The sequence below is a fragment of the Trichosurus vulpecula genome, chromosome 6 (assembly GCF_011100635.1).
Source record: "Trichosurus vulpecula isolate mTriVul1 chromosome 6, mTriVul1.pri, whole genome shotgun sequence".
NCBI classification, from domain to species: Eukaryota; Metazoa; Chordata; class Mammalia; order Diprotodontia; family Phalangeridae; genus Trichosurus; species Trichosurus vulpecula.
The window spans coordinates 140,886,334-140,910,854 of record NC_050578.1 but is presented as its reverse complement, the minus strand read 5'-3'; the positions used below and the strand labels follow the sequence as shown (position 1 = coordinate 140,910,854).

Genomic DNA, 24,521 nt, shown 5'->3' with positions numbered 1-24,521 from the left:
TCCCCAGAGATCAAACCACTTTAGGCGATATTGGACAAATTTGGTGCCATACACCTGTTGTCTTCCTCTATCATTGATCCAGGGAGAGGTTTGTTGGCTCCAAGAGTGTTTCTGTAAACATTTTACTTGTTTGTCTTGTGCTCTCAGCACATCCGTCAATCCTCTTCCTCCTTTGTGAGGAGGAAATGTTCATCTTTTCAGAGCTGTGTTGGAGTGATGAGCCCTTTGTTACATTCATACTGCACTGGTTTTTGAAGATCGCATCAGCTCCCAAGGGTTCAAACTACCATCTTTAGGCAGACAATTCCCATGTTTATTTATCCAGCTCCATTCTCTCTCCTGAGAGCTAGTCATGTATGATCAACTGTCTTTTTGGAAGGCATTTATCTCGATGGTCCATATGCCTTTCAATCTCAACATATCCATAATGATATGATAATTACCCATTATGATAATGAACTCATTACTCAGCCCTTTCCCCTCCCCCTCATCTGAATTTTATTGCTGTCCAGGGTACCACCATCCTCCTCCCAGTTACACTGGTCCACAACTTTGATGTCATCCTTGGCTCCTCACTCTCACCTATCCCCCATAACCTGTTTGTTGTGAAATCTTTTTTTATCTTCTTCCTTCACAAAATCTCCTTTAGGTGTCTGTAACTCCCCACTCCTATAGCCTAGTTCAGGCCCCATCACCTCTTACCCGGACTGCTTAAATACAACCTTTTAAATGGTCTTCCTAGTGCATATCCTGGCATACTCCAACTCATCCTCTACTCAGATGTGAAGGTGATCTTTTCAAAGGCAGACATCTTACCAGTTCGCTCTCTTCTTCCTGGTTAATTCTAGACCCATCTACTCGATGAGCTCCAAGGGTTCCAGGATCAAATGGAAACTTCTCTGTTTGGCATTTAAAGTTCTCTGAAACCCAGTCCATTCTTATCTTTCCAGTATTCTTCTACTTTCCTCCTTTCGATCCATCTAATGGTCCAGCCAAAATGGCTAACTTGCTATTCCTCATGACACTCTCTCCCACCTCCTGTGCCTTGTACTGTCTGTCCCTCATGCCTGGCATGTTCTGCCCTCCCTTCTGCCTTTTAATGACTTTGGCGTTCTTCAAGATTGGCTCAAATCCCACTTTCTGCACAAGCCCTTTCCTGGTCTTCCTCATTGCTGGTGTCTATCCCGCAGAGACTATCTTTCATCTGTTCTGTACACATTTCATATGTTCCTAGTTACTTACCTATTATCTCCCCAATTAGAACGTGCTTTTCTTGAGAGCAGGGGCTGGGATTTTTTAGTTTTGGGCCATTTCTGTATCTTTGGTGTTTAGCTCAGTGTCTGGTTTGACTAGAGACCTACAGATCCATTGCTGTTCATTTTACGTGCAAAAAGTAGGTATTAAGACTCATGCTGCATAAGTATTAATTGTTCTAAATGTGTTGCTTCCACTAAGTTTTGGCTTTAGGGTGTCAGTCAATCAATCTCTGACACTCGGCCTTGGGTTTCTCCATGATAGGCTTATGATCAATGTGTCTCGAATGGGGAAGACCATCCATTGGTTCAAACTGACCTTCAAAGACTTCAGTTTCTATGTTTTCTTGGCCTGCATTTAGAACTTCACAATTAAGGAATCCAAATTATATTGTGATATCAAAATGTAAGCGTCTGAGGCTAGATTTGAATTTGAGACCTCGCTCCAAGTCCAGGACTCTATCCTCTGTGCCACCTGGTTGCCTCACCTCTATGTAGGTAATGCCTAAGTTTATAAATCCAACCCAATCTTTCTCCCGAGAGAACCTCCATCAGATAAAATAGCTCTTTCAATATGCTTTTCAGGGGAAACCTATAACTTGGTGTCATTTATATACATGATGGTTACAGTGTTTTGGCATGACTCCCTCTCAGACTTGAAAGCTGTATCAGCTCTATTTAAGATGGAAAATAATGGATTTTGGGACAGGCAGAATCATAGCAGGTGTCATTGTTCTTCATCTCAATGTGCTGGCAGTACATTTGAAATAGAAAAAGCAGTATAGCCCACACGGGCGCCAAATATTCTCATGTCCTCACTATACCTGGATCTATTGTACACATCTGCATTATGTGAATGAGGCATGAGTGGGGAATTGAGCCAAAAGTTGTTGGATAATGAAGGTGGGATAAGTGTTAGAGCACTTTGACATGGCTTGGTCAATAATCACTGAATGATAATAATTTGCTTTTTATACCCCTAAGACTTTGGGCTACATTCTTTTTGCTCCTCAGCCAATAATATTTTTTGTGTTTATAGCTTTTTCTTTTGAACAATACAAGCTAAGAATGCTCTGTAATTAATACATGAACACATAATTGGGGCAATACAAGCCTGTATTTGGAGGGGTCCCTGGTGTCCTAATCTTTCGGTAATAAAGACATGATACCTTCTGTTAAGAAGGATAAGCTCAGGCTTGCAGAGAAGAAGCTGGCAAAGTGTTTTGCTAGCAATCACTTCTGCAAGGAGCTAGAACCAGTAATTACAGATTTTATCCACATTTGCTGCTTTCCAATTTTTCAGAGAAGAATCTCAGTTCTCCCTACCATTCCCCATGTCATTCATTATGTTAATGGGGCACAAGGCTTGCTGGTTTGCATCTGACCCAATTTGTCCTTTGTTGTATTTAGTTTAAATTACTATCATCTTGTTCTTAACTTTTTCAAGAGACGATCTGGGAACAAGTAGCTTAACTCTCTTTTCTTTAATATTTAATTTAAGACTATTGCAAGGTGGATAAAACAATTTTTGCAGTTGAATAAATACATCAAGATGTAAGTTCATTTAATTTGGAACTATGCCCAAAGGGCCATAAAATCGTAATACCCTATGACCTAGCAATACAACTGCTAGGGCTGTATCCAAAGAGAGATAAAAAAGGAAAAGTTCCTATATGTACAAAAATATCTGTAGCAGCTCGTTTCTGGTGGCAAAGAATGGGAAATTGAGGGGATGCCCATCAATTGGGGAAGGGCTGAACAAGTTGTGCCATGCAATTGTGATGGAATATTATTGTGTTATAAGAAATGATGAGCAGGATGCTCTCAGAAAAATTTGGAAAGATTTACAGAAGCTGATGCAAAGTCACATGTACTGTGAACAACAAAACAGCAATAGTGTAAGATGATCATCTGTGAATGTCTTAGCTCTTCTCAGCAATACAACAATCCAAGACAATGCCAAAGGACTTAGGATGAAAATGCTATTCATATCCAGAGAAAAATCTGATGTGTATCTAAATACAGACGGAAGCACACTTTTTTACTTTATTTTTCTTGAGTTTTATTCTATGTTTTCTTTCACAACATGACTAATATGAAGATATGTTTTCCATGAATACACATGGATAATCAATATGGAATTGCTTGCTTTCTCAATGAGGGGGTGGGGAGGGAGGAAAGGAGAGAATTTGGAATTCAAAGTTCTGAAAACGAATGTTAAAAATTGTTTTTACATGTAATTGGGGAAAACTAAAGTACTAAAAAAAGATGTAAGCTCATCTTGTGTAGGCCCATGAAAAGCATCCTTGGTATAATGAGAGTAGCAGACAGGGTCATAGGAATGTCTACATATTTTGCCTTGTTCCCAAAACCTCTAAAGAGGGTTTGATGTCTTCTCCTTGGTTTTGTCTGGCTGACTACCTTTTAATGTCTTTCAATCCATGTAAGTAGGAGATTATGAGCATTTGGGATAGTGACGTCTAGTTAAGTAAGACATTCTCAAATTTTCATGAATTAATGTTGTGTCTGTGGTCCTGTTGTTCTGTCCAGTATATAATAACTGAGTCCGCTGATGAATCTAGGATATTGTGATGTCTGTATTTGAGGGAAAGTTACATGACCAAGTCATGACTTGCTGGTATTTAGTAGCTTCTAGATTTTTATAGTATCTGGGTGGCATGTGTGACCCTGGGCAAGTCACTTGACCTTGTTTGCCTCGATTTCCTCATCTGTAAAATGAGTTGGAGAAGGAAATGGCAAACCAGTCTAGTATCTCCACCAAAAAAAGCCCAAATGGGGTCACAAAGAATCAGACATGACTGAAAAACAACTCGACGACAACAGCAACACCAAAAAAATTTATAATCAATCAACAAGCATTTACCAAATGCCTGCTACGTGCCAGACATTGTGCTGAGCACTAGGGATATTCTAATGGGGGGAGTCTACTGGGAGGTGCTGCACAATTGCTACAATTTCTTCACATAATTTGCATTGATCATCAAGTCGAGGCCCCTTTGGGGTAACCATCCTGCAATTTCTAGTGACAATGACTTGGTTCGAAGTTCCTGTCACAAGCCCCTCCATTTCCATGAAGAAATCCACATGACTCAGTCATCCGTCCCATTCTCTTTCAATACTTCTTTTGTTCCTATGATGTGGTATTTACAGGTTTAATATTTTACATACAGTATTTCATTGAAGCCTAATAATAACCATATGAGACAGGGTCGATGCTATGATTATCTTCATTTAGAGGCTTAAGAAGGGACAGTGATTTGCCCAGGGTCTAACTACATTTGCGTGTCTGGGGTAGAATTCAAACCCAGGTTTTCCTGCTTCCAAGTCAGGCATTGCATGCTCCCCTTTGATCTTTTGGTCCCCAGCCTTACACCACAATGGGCCCCAAATCTAGTGATTTGAAGGATTCCAGTGTAGGACAAAGAGAGAAAAGCAGAGTACAGTACTTGGTATAGAAATAGTCCTTAGAATGAAATTGTTGACAAAATAAACAAGTGTACTTCTCAACCAGTATTTTTGCACATGATCAAAAGGAACTCAGAATTTTTTTTACCTTGTTACAGCATCCGCTGATTTTTCCAAATCCTCAAACTCCATGTGAAACACCTTAGAAAATGAATCCTGAAAACATAAGAACAGCATCATGGATGGTGGTTTATATTCTGCTATGACGCAAACCAAACGGTAAGACATATGAATCACTTCTGCCTTAGAATATATCATAGGCAATTACTGAACTTTCCTTTCTTTTCAGACTAATTTGACTGGGCATTCACTTCACTGGCACATCCAGAGTTTACCTCCCATTGCTGAAGGCTGGAATTCATATGGAAAACAGTGACCAAACAGGCAGAAGAGATTCTGAAATTTCTTTCATTATTATCCAGTCCCTTCTGCTTTAGAATTCCAGTTTCAGCTTTCATTAATCTTTTTCCCCCTCCTTTGCTATTAGCAATTGAAGTTTTTTTGGTGTCTCTTAGGGGGTCCAATATATGCTTGTTTTGGACAATCTCCTCCCATAGTCTTGTTTCCAGAGCTTTAGCTGTTAATTTTGACTTGTCATTTCTTTGTCACTTCAGAAATGGGAAATTGTTCCAACTATAATTTTGTAGTTGATTATGGCACTAGGCCTCACTCTTCAAAATCAAGCAAAATGAAGTGAGACATCAAAAACGTATGATGGAGAGAACATTCAAATGATATCTCCCCAAGAGACCTTAGACAAGAGCATGCTACCAGGGGTGGGGAACATGCAGCCTCGAGGCCACATGTGGCCCTCTAGGTCCTCAGGTGTGGCCCTTTAGTCAAAGGGCTGCACTTGAGGACCTAGAGGGCTAGATGTGGCCTCAAGGCCACACATTCCCCACCTCTGGAACAGTTAGTCAAGGAATCATCAAGATGGACTAACATGATATTGAGATATTCTAAAAGTGTGGGCCCAAGCACAATAAGCATGGATGGGAAGGAGAGGGTGACCCATCAAAGGCTGGCCATAGGCCATTAGTAGATTCTGCTGGATGTTTGGGAAGCATACAACACTGTAATCATCCCTCATTCAAGCAAACAGAAAGTTTCCAAACTGATGGAAAATAGAAAATGATTTCATAAGAAGAGTGGTATGGCCAAGTTTTCTTGTATAATCCCATCTGATGAATGTGGTTTCATTCCACCAATATCAGTTCTTTCATCTCCAGCACTCTCCCATACCTCCAGGGCAGAGAAAATAGGGATAGGGATGAGATCTAGTCTTGATATCCCAATGACATGATTACATTGCTTCAGGGAATTCCTAGAAAGGAAACTCTCTCAGCCAATGCAGATTCATGTCTCTGCAACTTCACGTCTCAGAGAGCTGCCTTGATCACTGAAAGTGTCAGAGGCTTTCTCGGGGTCATCCAGGCAGCATGTGTTGAGACATGGGAGCTTGAAGCCAAGCTTCCTGACTACAATGCCAATTCTCTACCCATCATGCAACACTTCCTCTTACAAAGTAAACGCAAGTCTGTGATGATGGTTCTGAGGCAGGGTGATACTTTTATTTTTTCTTCATTTAATTTCCTGGTAATATCTTCTGAATCATCAAAGAAAATGTGAAATTTATACTAAATGCAGTTTAAGAATGACTTTTTATACTCTAATCATAGAAATAATCCCCATATAAATGGTCCTCAATTTATGAAAACTCCCAGCTGACAAATGGCAAATGAAGGCAATTAGAAATGGCCACTCCCTATCCGCCCTACTTTGCCCCTCTACTGTGGAAAATACCCAGGGGTGTTAGAGAACCCATAGGTTCAGAAACAGGACAGGGGAACAAGATGTGAAGAACTGGAACAATGTGGAGGAACAGCTCCTGAAAGCAGGTGCCCAGGCAGGGATCTGAGATTAGAACTGGAAGGGGCCTTAGAGGTCACTGAGGCTGATTCTTTAATTTTACACATTATGAACCAATGGGGAGAAGTGACTTGCCCAGGACCATGCATTAGTAAGTATTGGGGGTTGGGTTTTAATTTAGGTCTGCCTGATTCCAGGAAGCTAGGTGGTGTGGGGGGAAAGAGCACTGGGCCTGAAGTCAGGAAGATGAGTCTTCCCGAGTTCAAATCAGGCCTTAGACATTTACTAGTTGTGTGACCTTGGAATGGTCATTTAACCTTCTATGCCTCAGTTTCCTCATCTGTAAATCAGCTGAAGGAAATGGCAAACCACTCCAGTATCTCTGCCAAGAAAACCCCAAATGGGGTCATGGAGAGTTGGACACAATTGAACAACAACTTCCTGATTCCAGGTTCACTGCTCTCTCCACTGTTCCATCCTTCTTCTATAATGTGGGCTACATTATCTGGGGTTCTCTGTGATGGACCCAAATATCTTGCCCCCTAAAAGCCTGAAGCTTTTCTTCAGCCTGTAACAGAACTCAAGAGACCATAACTTGCTAATAATTTTAGCAATATTCAAAGGAGACAGTGAATACTATGGTCCCTTTTTTCCTTTGCATGTTTTCCTGGTGTTAGACTAGCTCTTAAGTGGTACCATGGGAAGGGCACTAGACTAATAGGTAGAAGATGGGTCACTAACTGTGAAATCTTAAAGTTTTCCCTTTCTCTCCCTGGGGGTCAGTTTTCTTTGCTATAAAATGAAGGGGTCAGACTCCAGTATTTAAGATGGCTTCCACATACAACATTCCAGGACTCTGGGAATCTAGGAGTTAGTGAGGGTCTATGTCAGGAGCTTATGGGAGCAGGAGGGTGGTGATAGTCCAGGGCAAGGACAGAAAATAGATGGAGAGAAGGTGCCCCAAACCACCTTTGGCCATCTGGAAATTTTGCTTAGTATTCAAAGGAGGGATAGGAAACTCTTCTTTCTTCTCCTTCCTTCCTGACTATACCACACCATCCATCACTAGTTAAATAGGCTTTTATCAACTTGTCTGGTAATAGAATCACCATTATTGTTTCTATAGGGAAATGTTTATTTAGTTCCAAACAGCTGATTTACAAGATAACTAAAATCCTAAACCATTTTTTGGGCACATAGCCTGCCCATGATTTTTGAGGGTTTCCTCTCCCTCCCCCTCCCATTCATTCTCTCTCTCTCTCTCCCCACCCCTCTTCTCCATCTCTCCTCCTCCTCTCTCTCCATCTCTCCTCCTTTCTCTTTTCCTTTTCTCTCTCCATCTCTCTTTCCTTCTCTCTTTCTCTTCTTCCCTCTCTCCATCTCTCCTTCTCTCTCTTCTCCTTCTCTCTCTCCATCTCCTTCTCTCTCTTCCCCTCTCTTCACTTTTGCTAACCAAGATAGTCAAGTCCTTGATTCCCCTCCAGCCCACCATGCCACTGCCATATGGATTCCACATTAGGGTGTATTGCAAGGGGTGACTTGGGGTGGAGGACAAAAAGAATGCCAAGGTTGGTACTCACTGAGCAATCTTCATCCACTATAAAGATCGTGCATTTCTGCACCTGCATGAAGGCGATGATGGTAGCTGCGATCTTCTTTAGAATCACTTCCAAGGACTGCTGCTCTTCAAAGATCAAGCTTGCAAGGTCCAGCAGCACCTAGGCAGAGACAGGCAAAGCCCTGGGATCAGAAGATGCCCACAGAGTCCCCACAGACAGGCATGAGCGCTGCACCCTGTACTGAGGATGACCATATGGTTACATCACAACCTCAGCAAGGGCTGTGTCTGCAACTGCTAAATGGAGTGGTGGTGGGGTGTGGAGGTGGGGTGGAGAGACAGTGGAGAAATAGCATGGCACAGTGGATAAAGAGTTGCTCTTGGGTCTGGGAAGATCTGAGTTCAAGTCCTGTCTCTGATACTTACTGATTCTGTGACCCTAGACAAGTCACTTAACCTGCTTGCACTCAGCGCAAACCTTTCAGATGATAAATTGCAGAGAAAGTGCTGACCTGCATTGGTAGAACCCTCCTGGGAGCTCCCAGTACCAATGAAATCACAGGTTTAGTCTCGATCCCTATCCCCAAAAGACAATGGCAGTAGGACATTTGCCAACTGGTAGAGACGCTGTTGGATATTTGGAAATGTGGGGAATCATCATCCAAATAGAATGGTTTCACTGCTAGTCAATGTGGTGAAGCAAGAAGTCAGTTAAGTAGCATTTGTTAAGTGCTGACTATGTGTCGAGCACAGAATTTCAAGCCAGAGAACTCTGGAATTCTGGAACCTCACAACTCCACTTATAATATTTACAAGCTGCATAGCCTTGGACAAGATCTTTCCCTTCTCTGGGCCTCAGCTTCCCTCACTGGGGGATGAGAGACTTGTATTAGGTCATGCTAAAGGGCTTTCTAGCCCTAAAGTCTGTAACATTACTGGGGATTGCTCACCATCCAATGACTTTCAAAAGGTTCTTTTGTGTTTTCTTTCCCAATTCAAGAATCTAAGTGTGATAGGTCAAGAGAGCTCAAGGTTGCTAGACATAAAAGGACAAACAAGGCCAAAGAAGCTATTCATTCCTTTCAAGGTAACTCAATAAGGACATGCTCAAGATATCTGCTTAGCAATATTAGGAGAGACAAGCTAGGAAACAACAAAATATTTCTAAAATCCATATTCCTGTATTAAGTCAACAAATATTTAATGAGTCCCTACTCTGTGCAGGAAAGGACAAAGAAGGGCTAGACAAAACCTCTCCTTTCATGGAACACTTTCAGTCTATTAGTCTACATACATGTATGCATGGGTATAATTGCAAAAATGTATAGAAGGCAAAAGGAGATCAGAGTTAAGTCTAAACTAGTGTGCCCTAGGAATGTGGAGGAGGGAGAACTTATTTCCAAGTGGATGTTAAAAAAGGTGTTTAACAGGTTTCTCATAAAACAAAGACTTATTCATCTGAAGTACACAAAGGCAGAAGCAATTATCTTTAAAACATTCTCCTTTTAAGATACTGTTTACATGATGAGCAGGCAGATTTCAGAAAAATCTGGAAAGGCTTACATAAACTGACGCTGAGTAAAGTGAGCAGAACCAGAACATTGTACACAGTAACAGCAACATTGTGTGATGATCAGCCTACTTTATCTCTTCTCAGCAATACAAGGATCCAAGACAATCCCAAGACTTGTGATGGAAAATGCTATCCACACATCCAGAGAAAAAAGTATGGAATATGAATGCAGATTGAAGCAGACTATTTTTACTTTCTTTGTTTTTTTTTCTTTCTTGTGTCTTTTCCCTTTTGTTCTGACCCTTCTTTCACAACATGACCCATGTGCAAATATATTTAGCATGATTGTACACATATAACCTATATCAGTTTGCTTACTGTCTTGGGGAGGGGATGGGGAAGGGAGGGAGCAAGAAAAAAATTGGAACTGAAAATCTTATAAAAATGAATGTTGAAAACTCTCTTTACATGTAATTGGGAAAACAAAATACTATTAAGTGCAAAAATACATTGTTTATGATTCTAGATCAGGGTATGTCACTTCAGTGCGATGAGCTAATTGTTGGGATTTCCCCACCTCCACATGTTGGGCAATGCCTATTCATGTCATTCCACGTGACTCCCCAATGCTCTGGAGTCCCACCTTTAGGTCTTCCATTCTGTGGGTAACATTGTGGCACTTATGGTGTGTATCTTATAGTCTCTTACTCCCACCTTCAGCAGTCCACCTCCTTTTCCAAACACATATTTCATGGTTGAGAACCTTTATGGCATTTTTTACATGTAAGATGGAGGTCATCATTGGAAATATACTGTAAGCTACTTTTACCTCCCAACAGTCTCCAAAAGACAGTTGTCTATAATCAGAAAACATCACTAGGAAGATGTTGGTATTAAAAATGGGGTTTTGTTTGAGGAATCAGGTTGGGATTACTGAAAGCACTGAGATATTTTCTAAATGCAATTCATCTTAATTCTTTTTCCTGTTTGAGTCTGGATATAGCTTAACATATACTGAAAGTACCAGATCTGACTTCATGCACTCCTACACTAACCAGTGTATACTGGTCATCTAACTGTCCATCAAAGTCTGAACAATATGCAGTTTTCATCAATTTGTCTTTTCTTGTATGGACAGTTAGGTCAAATTCTTTTGAATAATTCCAGATCTCACCAAGGAGGACTTAAAATGTTCTGAAACTTCATGAAATTAGCAACATGTCATATACCAACAGAAGCATCTGCAAGACCTCTCTATTTGCAGGGAATGCCTTTTACTTCTGTATTTTGTGTAGGACATGACAGCGTACATGACAGTGGCCAATCTCTTGCTGAGTATGTATCTCATCTTCTTTTCTAATTGACTTTAATAATCAAAAAGTGGGTTGAAAAAATTTGCTCTATGGTTGTATTTAAAATGAAAAAATTTATGATCTTATAACATACATTAGAGACTTCTTGTCAGAGGAACGTCTTCAAGGTTATGATTTACTCTACAGAGTTTAATTTTTTCAGCAATAAAACAGGACACATAATAGGATGTGGCCATATCTTATATCTGGTCATAACTTCCTTTCTTTCCTCTCTCTCCCTTTGTCTCATCCTTCTAGGACTTAATCTCCTGTCACCAGAAGCTCCAGTCATTCCCTTTTTCTTTGCTTTCCCAGGCTATTACCTCTGCTCTTATCTGATTTTCCTGCCTTCAAAGTCTTGACCCAAGAGTGAACCAGTTCAATGTCATACTGTCCTCCACTTTTGAGTCTCTTGGCCTATCAGAAGATTTTTTTTTGTTATCAAGTCATTTCAGTTGTGTCTGACTTTTTGTGACCTCATTTACAGTTTTCTTGGCAAAGATACTGGCATGGTTTGTGCTTCTCCAGCCCATTTTATAGATGAGGAACTGGGGCAGACAAGGTCACATAGTAAGTGTCTGAGGCCAGATTTGAACTCGTGAAGATGAGTCTTCCTGATTCCAAGCCCAGTGTTCCATTCTGACCATCAGAAGATTACAGGATTGTAGATTTAGAGTTGGAAGAAATTGAAAAAGTTATGTCCATCATTCAACACTCCCCCTTGGCTAGCATTCCCCTAAATATGCTGTTTTCCTCTATTAGAACATAAACTCTTTGAGGGCAAGAATTCTCTTGATTGCTTGTATTTGCATCTGCAGGGCTTAGCATAGTACTTTGCACATGGTAAGCTTTAAATCCATCCATCTATCCATCTATTGACCCATTCATTCATCCATCCATTCATCCACCCCTTGAACCCTGGGTATTATATGATATCACTGGCTATCTCCCTTCTTAGATCACTTCTCCTCCCTTGGTTTTCATGACACTGTTGTTTTCTGATTTTCTTCTTGTCTGTCCGGTCATTCTTTCTCAGTATCCTTTGCACGATCATCATTGTCCTTAATTTTCACAGTCATTTCCTCAATATGTTGCCTGTACTCTGGATAAGGTCCTCATCAGCTCTGATTGGTGAGCTTTTATCCTGCCTAGAATCAGACCTCCATGGGTCTTCCTGGCCATCTCCTCCCCATGCTGTTTACACTCCAGCCAGCATCTCCCCTCAATGGAAGTACTCTACCCTTGGGCTGTCCAGCTCTGCTAGGTGAGCTTTGGCTTCATTTTGCTTGGAACCAGGGCTTCATATTATTTCCCATACACACCACAGCACTGCATGTGCTTTCCCCCCTTTCCAGCTTCCCTTTATGTGTTGTTTTCATCCTTTGAGGGCAGGGTCTGTCTTGCTTTCTTACACTTGTATGTCTAGCGTTTAGCACAGTACTGGCACCTAGTAACTGCTTAAGAAATACTTCATTACCTACCCACAAAGGGTAAGTATACTTCCAATGGTCCATCTGGAATCGAATTCTCTTCCTTCTCTAAAATATCTCTTACCTCATCACTTCTCATGGGTTCAATTCCCATCTCTATGAAGAAGAATCCAATGTCCATATAATCACCCTTTGTCTCTCTCTTGAGTTCCAGATTAACATCAGCAACTGTCTTTTGGATATTTCAAACTGGATGTCTCATAGACATTCCACATTCACTATGTCCAAAATAGAACTCATTATCTTTTCCATAAAACCTCCCCTTCTTCTACACTTTTCTGTTTTTGCCATCTCACTATGCTTCCAGTTACTCAGGTTCAAAACCCAGAAGTCAAAACTTCACTCTCCTATGTTCCTCACATCTAATCATTGTCATGTGGTCAATGGCACCTCCATGACATATTTTGCATCTCTCTTCTCTCGAGATGCCAAAAGCATTTTATCATCACTTCTTACCTGGAGACAAGACCTCCTAACTGGCCTCCCTGTCTCTACAACAATGTGTTGCCAACTCGGTATTCTCAGTATACTTTGTAAAAATGGATTTTTATTGTTATCTTTTTTATAGCATCTGCATGTCCCCTATATACTTCCTCCTTCCAAATGAGTCATCCTTTATAATAAAGAAGAGAAAGAAAATAAAAACTTCTGCAAAACTAAAGGATTGACCAAGCCTGACATTCTATACAGTGCTCCACACCTGGAGCCCCCACTTCTGCGAAGGAGCAGGGAGAGTTGTCCCATCCCCTTTTCTGGAGCCAAGCTCAGCCATCATCATTTGGCCACACTCGGTTTTGATTGCTTACACGTGGTTTTCCTTTCTATTTCTGTTGCTGCAATCACTGGGTCTCTTGCTTTCATGGCTCTGCTGACTCCAGCTTGATACTCCTAAAGTACAGATCTGATCAGAAGTCTCTCCTGCTTCAGACTCTCCAAGGCGTCCTTTTTCCCCCCTTATACTCAAGGGAGGAAATGAACAAATACCTTGAATGAATCACCCTGTCTCGTAAAGGATGGCTGTTCAGTATTCATCTTCAGAAACACTAGAGGAGGGCGTCATCATTCACTGGCTTCTTTCTAGTTCTTTCACTTGGCAAAGTGTTTCAGATATACTGTCTCACTTGATCCTCACAGTAACTGTAAGAGCTGAGGCCCACAGAAATTCCATTTTACAGGTAAAGAAAGTGAGAGCTAGGGAGATTAAATGTCTGACTGACCCAGGGTCACACAACTGGTAGGTGCCTGAGATGGGATTTGAATCCATATCTTCCTTACTCCGGGGCTGGCTCTATCTGCTAGGCCAGGTTGTATTTCTATGAATATAAAGATCTATTATTTGTTCCCAACACTAAAGGTATTGTATAGCAACCTATGTTTCTTTATGAAATTTACTCATTAATTCTCTTTCAGTCCTTCTGGTTACATTGAGGATAAAACATCAACTGGGTGTTAATTTTCACTCTAGCCTAGACTCTGATTGCATATAAATGTTCTCTTAACAGGGAGAGAGAGCTCCTGGCTTAGGGTGTAGTTGGATATTCAGGGGATCATGCATTCCCTCATTCATTTGATAAACATTTATTAGGCTCCCACTACTGTCAGGAGCCATGCTAAGCACTGGTGATATGAAAGACAGTCCCTTCCCTCAGGGAGTTTACAATCTAATGGGGATCAGGTTGGGTAAGGGATAGGGGAGGGGCTGTACCCTGGAAAACCAAGAACAGTAAGATGCATGATGGATATTCAAGAGGAAGATTCATTTTGAGCTATGGTACTGCCTTCAACAGAAATATTGAAGTTCAAAAGAAATGTAAAAATACAGAAATATAAAAGTTCAAAGCAGAGGTGGGTTTAGGAATGCAAAAAATAGGTTTCAAATTTAACATTCCGCATTTGAGATGTGAAAAGGGTATCTGGCAGGAAATGACCATTGGGGAGTGTATGTGCATGGACAGGGTAATTGGTATCAAAGGAATGGGTGAGAGAGAGAGAGAGAGAGAGAGAGTGAGTGAGAGAGCAAGAGAGCGAGAGAGAGCGAGAACAAGAGAGAGAGAGAGCGAGAGAGAGAACAAGAGAAAGAGAGACAGAGAGACAGCAAGAGAGAGAGAGAGAGAGAGAGAGAGAGAGAGAGAGAGAGAGAGAGGGAGAGGCAGAGAGACAGAGACAGAGAGACAGAGAGAGAGAAAGTATGAGAGAGAGAATGAGAATTATTGAGACCAGGACAGTCTTGGGTTTCCATATTATTGAGAGGGGGGTAATTCAAATCCAGCAAAGCAAAATGAGGAGAAATCAGAGTTCAAAGCTAGGAAAGACGTCTGTATTGAGGGAAGAGATTATCAGGGAGGAGGGAGTAGGCAACAGTGTCAAAAAAGCACCAGAGAGATCAAGGACAATGAAATTTTTAAAATGTCAAAGGATTTAGCAATTAAGAGATCACAGGTAACAAAAGATTGGAAGGGCTTTGGAAAGATAGGCATTGTAGGAACTGTGGGTGGGTCAACTTATTCTAGAAAGCAAAGCAACCAAAATGTCCATATTCTTTGACACAAACATCCCTCTGAAAAAAAAAATACTACCAGAAGTTCAATCATCCAAAGAAAGGGCTCATCCTTCTTGATATTGAAGCTGATAATCTTGACCACCCTCCTCTCCTCTGGATATTCTCTCTTCTCAGTTTTCATGATACTGTTCTCTCTTGGGTCTTCTCAGTCTCCTTTTCTAGATCATCATTTATCATGCTTCCTAACTTTCTAACTCCAAGGTTCTGTTCTAGGTTTTCTTCTTTTTCCCTCTTTGTAATCTCATTGATGCTATTTATTTTCTTTATTTAGATGACTCACAGATCTCTAAGTCTGCCTGCCTGTCTGTCTATCCATCTATATCATCTATCTACCTATCTATATATCTGTCTGTCTATATCATCTATCTATATCTGTCTATATCATATTTCTATCTATATGATCTATGTACATCTATCCATCTATATCATCTGTCTATCTATCTATCTGTCTGTCTATATCATCTATCTACATCTATCCATTTATATCATCTATCTATCTGTCTCTGTCTATCTATCTGTCTGTCTGTCTGTCTGTCTATCTATCTATCTCCCCGTCATTCCCCTGAGCATCAGTCCTACATTACCAATCACCTATTGGGACATTCCAAAGTGGATATCCTATAGACATCTTAAACCCAACATGTCCAAAACTGAACTCTTTATCTTTCCCCTCCAAATCTTCCTCTCTTCAAAACTTCCCTCTCTGTTGAAGGCACAAGCCATCCTTCTAGTCTCCTAGGTTCATTATTCTTAACTCTTCACTCTCCTGCTCCCTTATCCCATATATTCAATAAGTTAGGAAATTTTGCTGTTTCTAATTCACAACACTTCTCACTTCCAATCCCTTTTCTGCCTTCACTTAACCACCATCTTATTTCAAGACCTCATCACTCCTAATTAGCCTCCCTGTCTCTTCTCTCACCACTCCAGTCCATCCCCTTCAGGCAGCTGCCAAAGTAATTTTCCATAGACTCAGAACTGACTATGTCACTCTTCCAAACCAACTCCACTTTCTTCCCATTTCCTCTAGGATAAAATATAAACTATTCTGTTTAGTTTTCAAAGTCCTACCCAAAGTGGCTCTAGTCTAATGTTGGAAGGGTTGTGAGCTCTCTTCCAGCTGTGCTAGACATTACTGGTTATATTATATATTTACAGCTAGAAGGTACCTCATTGGCCATCTGGTCCAAACTCCTTATTCTACAGTTGAGGAAACTGAGGTACAGAGAGGTTAAGTGAATGGCCCAGGGACACATAGCTAGCAAAGGTTAGAGGAGGCAGGATTTGAACCCAGGTCTTCCAGACTCTGAGTCTGGTGATCTATCCACTACACCATACTGTTTCTCTAAAGGTAATCTCTAAGTTCCTGTTTAGTTCTGCATCCCATGGTAGCCTCTATGTTCCTGTTTAGTTCTGCATCCCATGCCTAGATCTGGTAGCTAGTAACTAGGATGCTGAATTAGCCAAAAGGTCACATTCCATAACTCTGTCTAAACTTCACGTTCCCACAATCTTTTAATTTTACATGCTGGATTTACCTGGTTCCGTTTGTTCTCCAGGAGTGAAGTCTCATACAATTGGGCATTGTGGAGAACAATCCCACAGAATGCCAGGTAAGCAGCAAAATCCTGGAGAGACAGAAGACAATGACAAAAAGATATTGAAATAGCCACTGAGTTCTTTCATCTCTCTTGAGTGACATAAAGCCATTAGAAATAGGGGTTTGCTTTCAATCACTTTTTGTTAGAAACACATGCAAAATAAAACATTAGGCCTAGTGGAATCTAACAGTACCATTAAGTGCTTAAGGATCCACAGGACATCTCCATACTTATTTGAGCCCATGGACTTCTTCACCATAGAATCCACAGTAATATATGAAATACTCATTTGAAGACCTAAGCACTTACACGACTTCACTAAAGTCACTTGGACACCATAGTGACAGTGCCATCTTTGTGATTACATTTAATTACTGATTAAGTAAAAAGGGTTATAGGATTTTGCATAAGGGAGGATGGACTCATTACCAGAGCTTGTATAGGCTATATATATATACATATATATTATATATATATATGTATATATATGTGTATATATATATATACACATGCATTTGTGAATATCACATAAGTGGAGAGGTAATCATGACATAATGGTGAGTGAGTGGGTCTCAAAGCCAGAAAGACCTGGGTTTGAGTTCCATCTGTGACACAAATTTGTACTGTGACCCTGGTCAAGTCCCTTTACTTCTGAGGGCCCCCAGGCAATGCTCTAAGCTGCAGAGAAGGTGCTGCCCAGCATAGGAAGAGGGAGCTTCCTCCTCCAGGAATTCTCAATATCAATGAAATAAATCCTGTCTCCTTCCCTGTCCACAGATAAACTATTAGATTCCATATAGACCCAGGGAAGATTAGCTTATGTTCTGGGCCTCTTTAATCTTCCAAGAGTGACATCATGGATAGCAGCCAAGATGTGCTTTGACAAAACACCCTGTAGATCATTGTTAGACAAAGTTTAGGGCTAGCTGGGCCATTACTATGACTCAGAAGAGTTTTTTGTGTGTGTTCTCAGATAGGCAGAAAGGGTATTCTGAATTGATTCTACATTTGGAGGAAATGAGCCATAAAAAAGAACTTGACTGCTGTTCTTTCCAACACTACATTCCAAGTACTGAGCCTGGATTCACACCTTGGCGCCCCGATGTCTGTGTAAAAAGTTTATAAAACAGTCTTAAAGTTGCTTCACCATTGAGGCAATTCCAAATTTTCTTCCCAGAGTCCTAAATTTGGAGTGGATCTTACAGGGGATTTTTATTCAGGGGCCTAATTTCTTTTCACCAGTGATGAAAGCTAAACAACATCATTAAAAGACCATAAGCAGTCCTTTGTGTAGCCTTAGCACTTATAGGGGCCGCCATTTTGACAGTCTTGAAAGTGACATATGACCTCAAATAAGGAACTTTTTGTAATCCTAATAGTGTAACAGTGCCCAAGCAATAACACAGATACTGTCCATTCAGGTCTTCTTACGTCCACAACCCAAAAAAAGGCAAAACAATCCATCAACTTTGACTCCCCCTCCCTCCAGCCCCATGAATTCCAAGTCTAGCACTGACTCTAGGATCTGATTGCCTCCAATGAGAAGACAACTCATCCATAAATGGCTTGAAAACGAACATACTATCTATGTTAATACCTTTTCATCTTTTTCCGTGAATGTGCCGCCATTTTCAGATTTCTTGTTGATGGCCTGGGCCACACCAACAACCTGATGTAAGAAAAGAAAAGACATAATTGCCACTTTTCTTGGTCATCTCATCTTATCTTTCAAACTTTAGCCAGAGGAATCAGTGATGAGAACTTTACTGGCTCTTCTTTTTTAAATAACTTTTGAATTAATTTCTTAGGGCTTTTTTGCAACATTTAAGCTCAGAATTGTTCCTCTAAATGTTGATCCTAAGCCTTGAGGTCTAGGTAGAATGCATCTCCTTTAATGTGATTACAAATCTCTTGACTTCACAACATCAAAAATCTGTGTTTTCCTTGGTTTTGGCACTCCCATGACCAACACATAAAGTAGCCCTGTTACCTATTACTAGACTACCAGCTGGATGTTTTGAAATGCTAAAACCAACCTCTCTCCACTCCACAAGAAGTCCTCCTGGAATCAGCCTCCTGGTGCTGAGTCTTTCTGACCTCAGCTACATTCGTCCTTGGTTGTCTTGGCTGCAATGACTAATTTGGCAGGATCAGCCTAAGTTTGTGTTGGTTCATACCCTGGCATGGTCTTCAAGAGCCTTAAGGCCCTCCCACACCATGACAGGCAACCTAAGGGTGGAGGTCAAGGAGGAGATGCCAAGCAATCTAATGGTAACTGAAAGGGGTTTTCTTAACAATGAGTCAAAAGGACAAATGGATGATTTTTCTCTTTTATTTAAAAATGAAGCCACACAAGAGATAAAATAGACATTTTATGTTGGATGTTAAAGACAGCACTTGAAAAGAGGTAAACTATCCTTAACTGAAAATGAAGCAAAAGTTCACAGCTGATTCTCAGTTACATTGGAGAGATGTTCTGTCTAGACTGCAATATAGATATTTCTTATTGTTTTTAATTGTTTTTATTTTTTAATGTTTATGTTCAGTCCCAAATTATCTCCCCCTTCTCTCTCCTACTAAGAAGGCAAGAAATAAGACAGATACCCACTATACATATGAAGTCATGCAAACCATCCTTAATGTCTATAGAAAGAAGAGCAGGGGAGGAGGCAGCAAACAAAAAACTCCTTAATACTATTATCTCTAAGCCGCATTTTAATTACTAGGATCATTACTAGCAGAACACAGAGCCCTGGATCTGGAGGCAGGAAGTTGTTGTTGTTGTTACTGAGTTGTGTTCAACTCTTTGGGATGCCATTTGGGGTTCTCTTGGCAAAGGTGCCATTTCCTTCTCCAGCCCATTTTCCAGATAAAGATACTGAGGCAAACAGGGTTAAGTGATTTGCTCAGGGTCACACAGTTAATAAGAGTCTGAAGCCAGATTTGAACTCAAAAGGATGAGTCTTTCTGATTCCAAGCCCAGTGCTCTATTTCACCACCAAGACCTGAGTTCAAATCATGTCCCAAGCACTTAGTACCATGTGAACCTAGGCAAGTCATTCTCTCTCTGAATTGGCTTTCTCCTCTGTAAAATGTGGATAATAATAGCACCAATATCCCAGAGTAGCTCTGAGGATCAAACAAGATAACATGGATAAAGCACTTTGCAAACCTGAAAGTGCTTTAGAAGCAGCTAGTTTTATTTTGTATTGCTTTTCCTCCTCCTCTTCCTCTCATTCCCAGAAAATTTCACATGCGGCATTTCACATATATCATTTCCTTGGGTCCTTAGAGTAATTAGGTAGTAGCTGTATTTTCATCCCCATTATTGAGAAAGCAGAACTTTCTCAGCACATATGGAAAGGGAAGGAGGTGAATGAGCATTTACAGAGCACTTAGTACCAGGTTTCATGCTAAGCGCCTCACAAATATTATTTCATTTGATCCTCATGATAACCCTGGGAGGATAGTGCTATGATTATACCCATTTTATGCATAAGGAAACTGAGGCAAACAGCTTAGGTGAGCCGCCTAAGCTCCCATAGCTAACTGGTCCTCGGCAATAGGATTAGAATTCTGGTCATTTTTTCCTGGCAGACAATATTTTTTAGTGTATGGTGTGGCATCTAATATTTGTTTTGGGGGAAAGATATTTTCTCAAAAAATGATGTCAGTATGATTTCTTTCCCTGCCTTTTATTTCAATCTGATCAGGCCTACATTTGATTTTGAGTTTTTTATTTTATTTTAATTTGCTTTGAGGGAGGACAGGACAGCCAAGCTTTTTACCTAAACTTTGACAGTCAAGAGTATCAGAATCTCTCCCTCTCCCTACTCAGCTTCACGACTGCTAGGAATTTCTGGTTATGGGGTTCTTGAATTCAGATCAAGGCAAATTGAGAAGAATTTATTAAATGCCCACTACTGCTAAAAGCAGGGATACAGGGAAAGGCAGTCTGGGGCCTGACTGGCAAAACCACTGATCTGCTTCCTATGTTGTCTCCCATTGTCTCTGTTTTGTGATCTCTGATTCCTACTGCCTCCATCTCTAGGTCATTTATGACAGAGGGAAATGAGCTGTGACTTCCCCCTAAATAGACCTGAGATCTGATACTTGCAGATAGTGAAAGAGCCATATGGCCATTTTCCACTAATGCACATGGGAAACCCTCTTGCCTTCTGTTATTGTTATTCAGTCGTTCAGTCCATGTCTGACTCTTTGTGACCCCATGGACCATAGCATGCCAGGCCCTTCTGTCCTTCACTGTCTCCTGAAGTTTGTCCAAGTTCATATTTGTTGTTTCCATGACACCATCTATCCATCTCATCCTCTGCTGTCCCCTTTTCCTTTTGCCTTCAATCTTTCCCAACATCTGGTCTTTTCCAATGAGTCCTGTCTTCTCGTTATGTGGCCAAAATATTTAAGCTTCGGCTTCAGTATTTGATCTTCCAGTGAAGAGCCAGAATTAATTTCTTTAGGTATTGGCTGATTTGATCTCTCAAAAGTCTTCTCCAGCACTACGATTCTCAATGCTCAGCTTTCTTCATAGCCCAGCTCTCACAGCCATACACTGCTACTGTAAAAACCGGAGCTTTGACTATATAAGACCTTTGTCAGAGAAGTGATGTCTCTGATTTTTAGCATGCTGTCCAGGTTTGCCAGGGCTTTCCTTCCAAGGAGCAAGCATCTTTTAATTTCATGGCTGTAGTCACTGTCTGCAGTGATCTTAGACCCAAGAACATACAATCTGACACTGCTTCCCTTTTTTTCTCCTATTTGACAGGAAGTGATTGGACCAGTTGCCAAGGTCTTCATTTTTTATGTTAATCTTCAAGTCAGCTTTTAGTCTCTCCATTTTCATCCTCATTAAGAGCTTCTTAATTCTTGTTCACTTTTTGCTATGAGAGTGGCATCGTCTGCATGTCTGAGATTGTTGATATTTCTACCAGCAATCTTAATTCTGGCTTTGCATTTGTCTAGGCTGGAATTTTGCATGATCTACTCTGCATGCAAGTTAAATAAATAAGATGACAATATACAGCCTTGCCATCCTCCTTTCCCAATTTTAAATCAATCAGTTGTTCCACGTTCAGGTCTAACTGTTGCTTCTTGCCTCATATGCAAGTGTCTCAGGAGACAAGTAAGATAATCTAGTACTCCCATCTCTTTGAGGACTCACCATATTTTGTTGTGATCCACACAAAGGCTTTAGTGTAGTCAATGAAGCAGAAGTAGATGTGTTTTCTGGAACTCTCTTGCTTTCTCCATAATCCAGTGAACATTGATAATTTGGTCTCTAGTTCCTCTGCCTCTTCTGGTAATTCTTGGTTCACATATTGCTGAAGCCCAACTTACAGAATCTTAAGCATCACCTTGCTGGTGTGTGAAATGAGCACAATTTGTTCAGTAATTTGAACATTCCTTGGCTTTGCCCCTTCTTTGGATTGGTATGTAAAATGATCTTTTCGAACCCAGTGGCCACTGTTGGGTTTTCCAAATTTACTGGCATACTGAGCTGGAATTCCATCACCTCCACCAGCCTATTGTTAGTGATGCTTCCAAAGGCATGTCTGGATCTGTGTCAGTCACCACACCATCATGGTTATCAGTAATGTTAAGATTTTTCTTGTATAGTTCGGCTGTGTATTCTTCCCATCTCTCCTACTCCTGTTTCTTGCCTTCTAACCCACTGCTATTCTTGTCCACATTTTCCCCTAAGCCCTCTATAGGATGGATGGCTCCCTAATACTAAGGTGTGCTTAGGTTGTTATTAGGTCATCCACGGCAAAGTGGAAACACCAGGACATTTGCTGATTCTGTCTAATGGGCACAAAATAACCCAGGGCCTAGGAGCACCAGGTTATTGTGCCTTTGCCTGTTCATCATTTCTTCTCATTCCATCTCTTCCTATACTCTACCCTTCTTTAAGCCTATTATTCAACCTGATGATGACTTCCTATCCCTTCGCCCCAATATTTTTCCAGACCATTACTGCTGCCACTCTGGCTACGCTCTCTAGGCTCAGCCCCTTCGTGGGTGCCCTACAAGCCTCTCTTCTCTCTCTCATCAGTTCCCATGAGTTCAGTTTTCATAACTTTACCAATGATTTCCAGATCTATCTATCCCCAGTCTCTTCCTAAGCTTAGGTCTCAAATTGCCAACTGACTATTGGACAGTTCCATCTCAGCGCCCTCTCAACCTCAACATGTCCTAAAAGAATTCATTATCCTCCACCCTACTTATCTTCCACCACCAAAGCCATCTCTTCAGAACTTACCTATTACCATCAAGGGCACCATTATCCTCATAGTCACCTAAGTTTGTAACCTTGGTACCATCCTTGATGCCTCACTCTCACTTACCTGCAATATCTATCTATCTATCTATCTATCTAATCTATTATCTGTATATAAATGTGTATACACACATACATCTATTATATATATATTTTATATTTTATTTGTCATCTATATAATCAATTGCCATATCTTGCCATTTCTGTGTCCCCAATATCTCTCTACTCACACTGACTCTTAGTAGCAGTTCAGGCCTTTATCATCTCTTGCCTATATTATCACAACAGTCTTCTATTTAATCTCTTGCCTCAATTCTTCCCCCTTCAATCTGTCTTCCATAAGCTGCCAAAGTGATTTTCCTAAAATCCAGGACTGGCCATGCCAACACCTACCCTCACCTCATTCAATCCACTTCAGTGGCTATTATTACTTTTAGAATCCAATGTACACTGCTCTGTTTGGCATTACTAAAGAAGAGAAATGTAAGCAAAAACAATCCCTAGGTTTTGCCTCCCACCAAGCAAATCGATGAAGATAAGAACAGTCAATGTTGGAGGGGATGGGAAAAGACACTAATGAATGTGTCATTGGCAAAGCTGTGAATTGGTTCCTTCCCATTTTGAAAAACAATTTTGAATTGTGCAAATAAAGAAAATAAAATGTCTATACCCTTTGATCCAGAAATTCTACTGCCAGGCACCTATCCCAAGGAGATCATTGACAAAAAGAAAGGATCTGTATACATCATAGTGTGTATAGTCTCATTTTTATAGTAGCTAAGATCTAGAAACAAAGTAGATGTCCAATGATCAGGGAATAGCTAAAGAAATTGTGGTGTAGCAATGTAATGGAACATTACTGGTTGTTAAGAAATAAACTACTTACTATCTCAACTGGAAAAGACACCAAATTCTTCCCTGTATAGGTCTATTATTTACTAGCTGTGTGACCCTGGGCAAGTCACATCATCTCAGCCTCAATTTCCTCATCTGTAAACTGGGGGTAATATTATTACTATAAAGAGTTGTTGTGAAGATAAAATGAGATAATATCTATAAAGTGCTTTGCAAAACTGTCAATAGTAGGAACAGTAGGGATAGAAAAAGGAACTTGACTTGTGATTTCATTGGTATAGAGATCTCCCAGATGAGGAAACTCTGTCTACTATTGCAGGTTAGCACCTTCTCTGTAACTTATACACTTTCTGAGAGTTGCCTAGAAAGTCCACAGGTTAGTCAGAAAATAGCAGAGAGGACTTGAACCCAGATCTCCCAGGCTCTGAGGCCCATTCTTCATTCTCTTCACCACACTAATTCTAAGAATCTAAAAGGTCCATTTTTCAAAGGATTATACTTGTAGAAAAAGGGATAACCCATCCCTGACACTTAGAATATAAAGTTCTACCCATGTGATGTTACGCTCTACCATACCAATCACACCAAAACACATTTCTCTTTCACCAAGCTAACTGCTGCCATACATGGCAGAAGGTACATCTTACCCTCCCTGCCGGCCAAAAGGCAAACAACTGAATGCACTTATG

General features: G+C 40.6%; 1 protein-coding gene across 4 annotated transcripts in view; it reads right to left on the bottom strand.

The window, feature by feature from the left end:
- Nucleotides 1–24,521, bottom strand: part of PDE5A (phosphodiesterase 5A) — a 190,340-nt gene that overhangs the window by 102,253 nt on the left and 63,566 nt on the right. For all 4 annotated transcript variants that reach the window (XM_036763181.1, XM_036763184.1, XM_036763182.1 and 1 more), the window contains exons 4-7: nucleotides 18,280–18,351; nucleotides 16,620–16,709; nucleotides 8,189–8,326; nucleotides 4,828–4,895 (exon numbers count right to left, since the gene is read on the bottom strand). In XM_036763181.1, coding sequence (XP_036619076.1) covers nucleotides 4,828–4,895; nucleotides 8,189–8,326; nucleotides 16,620–16,709; nucleotides 18,280–18,351 — 368 coding nt within the window. The remainder of the gene's footprint in view (nucleotides 1–4,827; nucleotides 4,896–8,188; nucleotides 8,327–16,619; nucleotides 16,710–18,279; nucleotides 18,352–24,521) is intronic.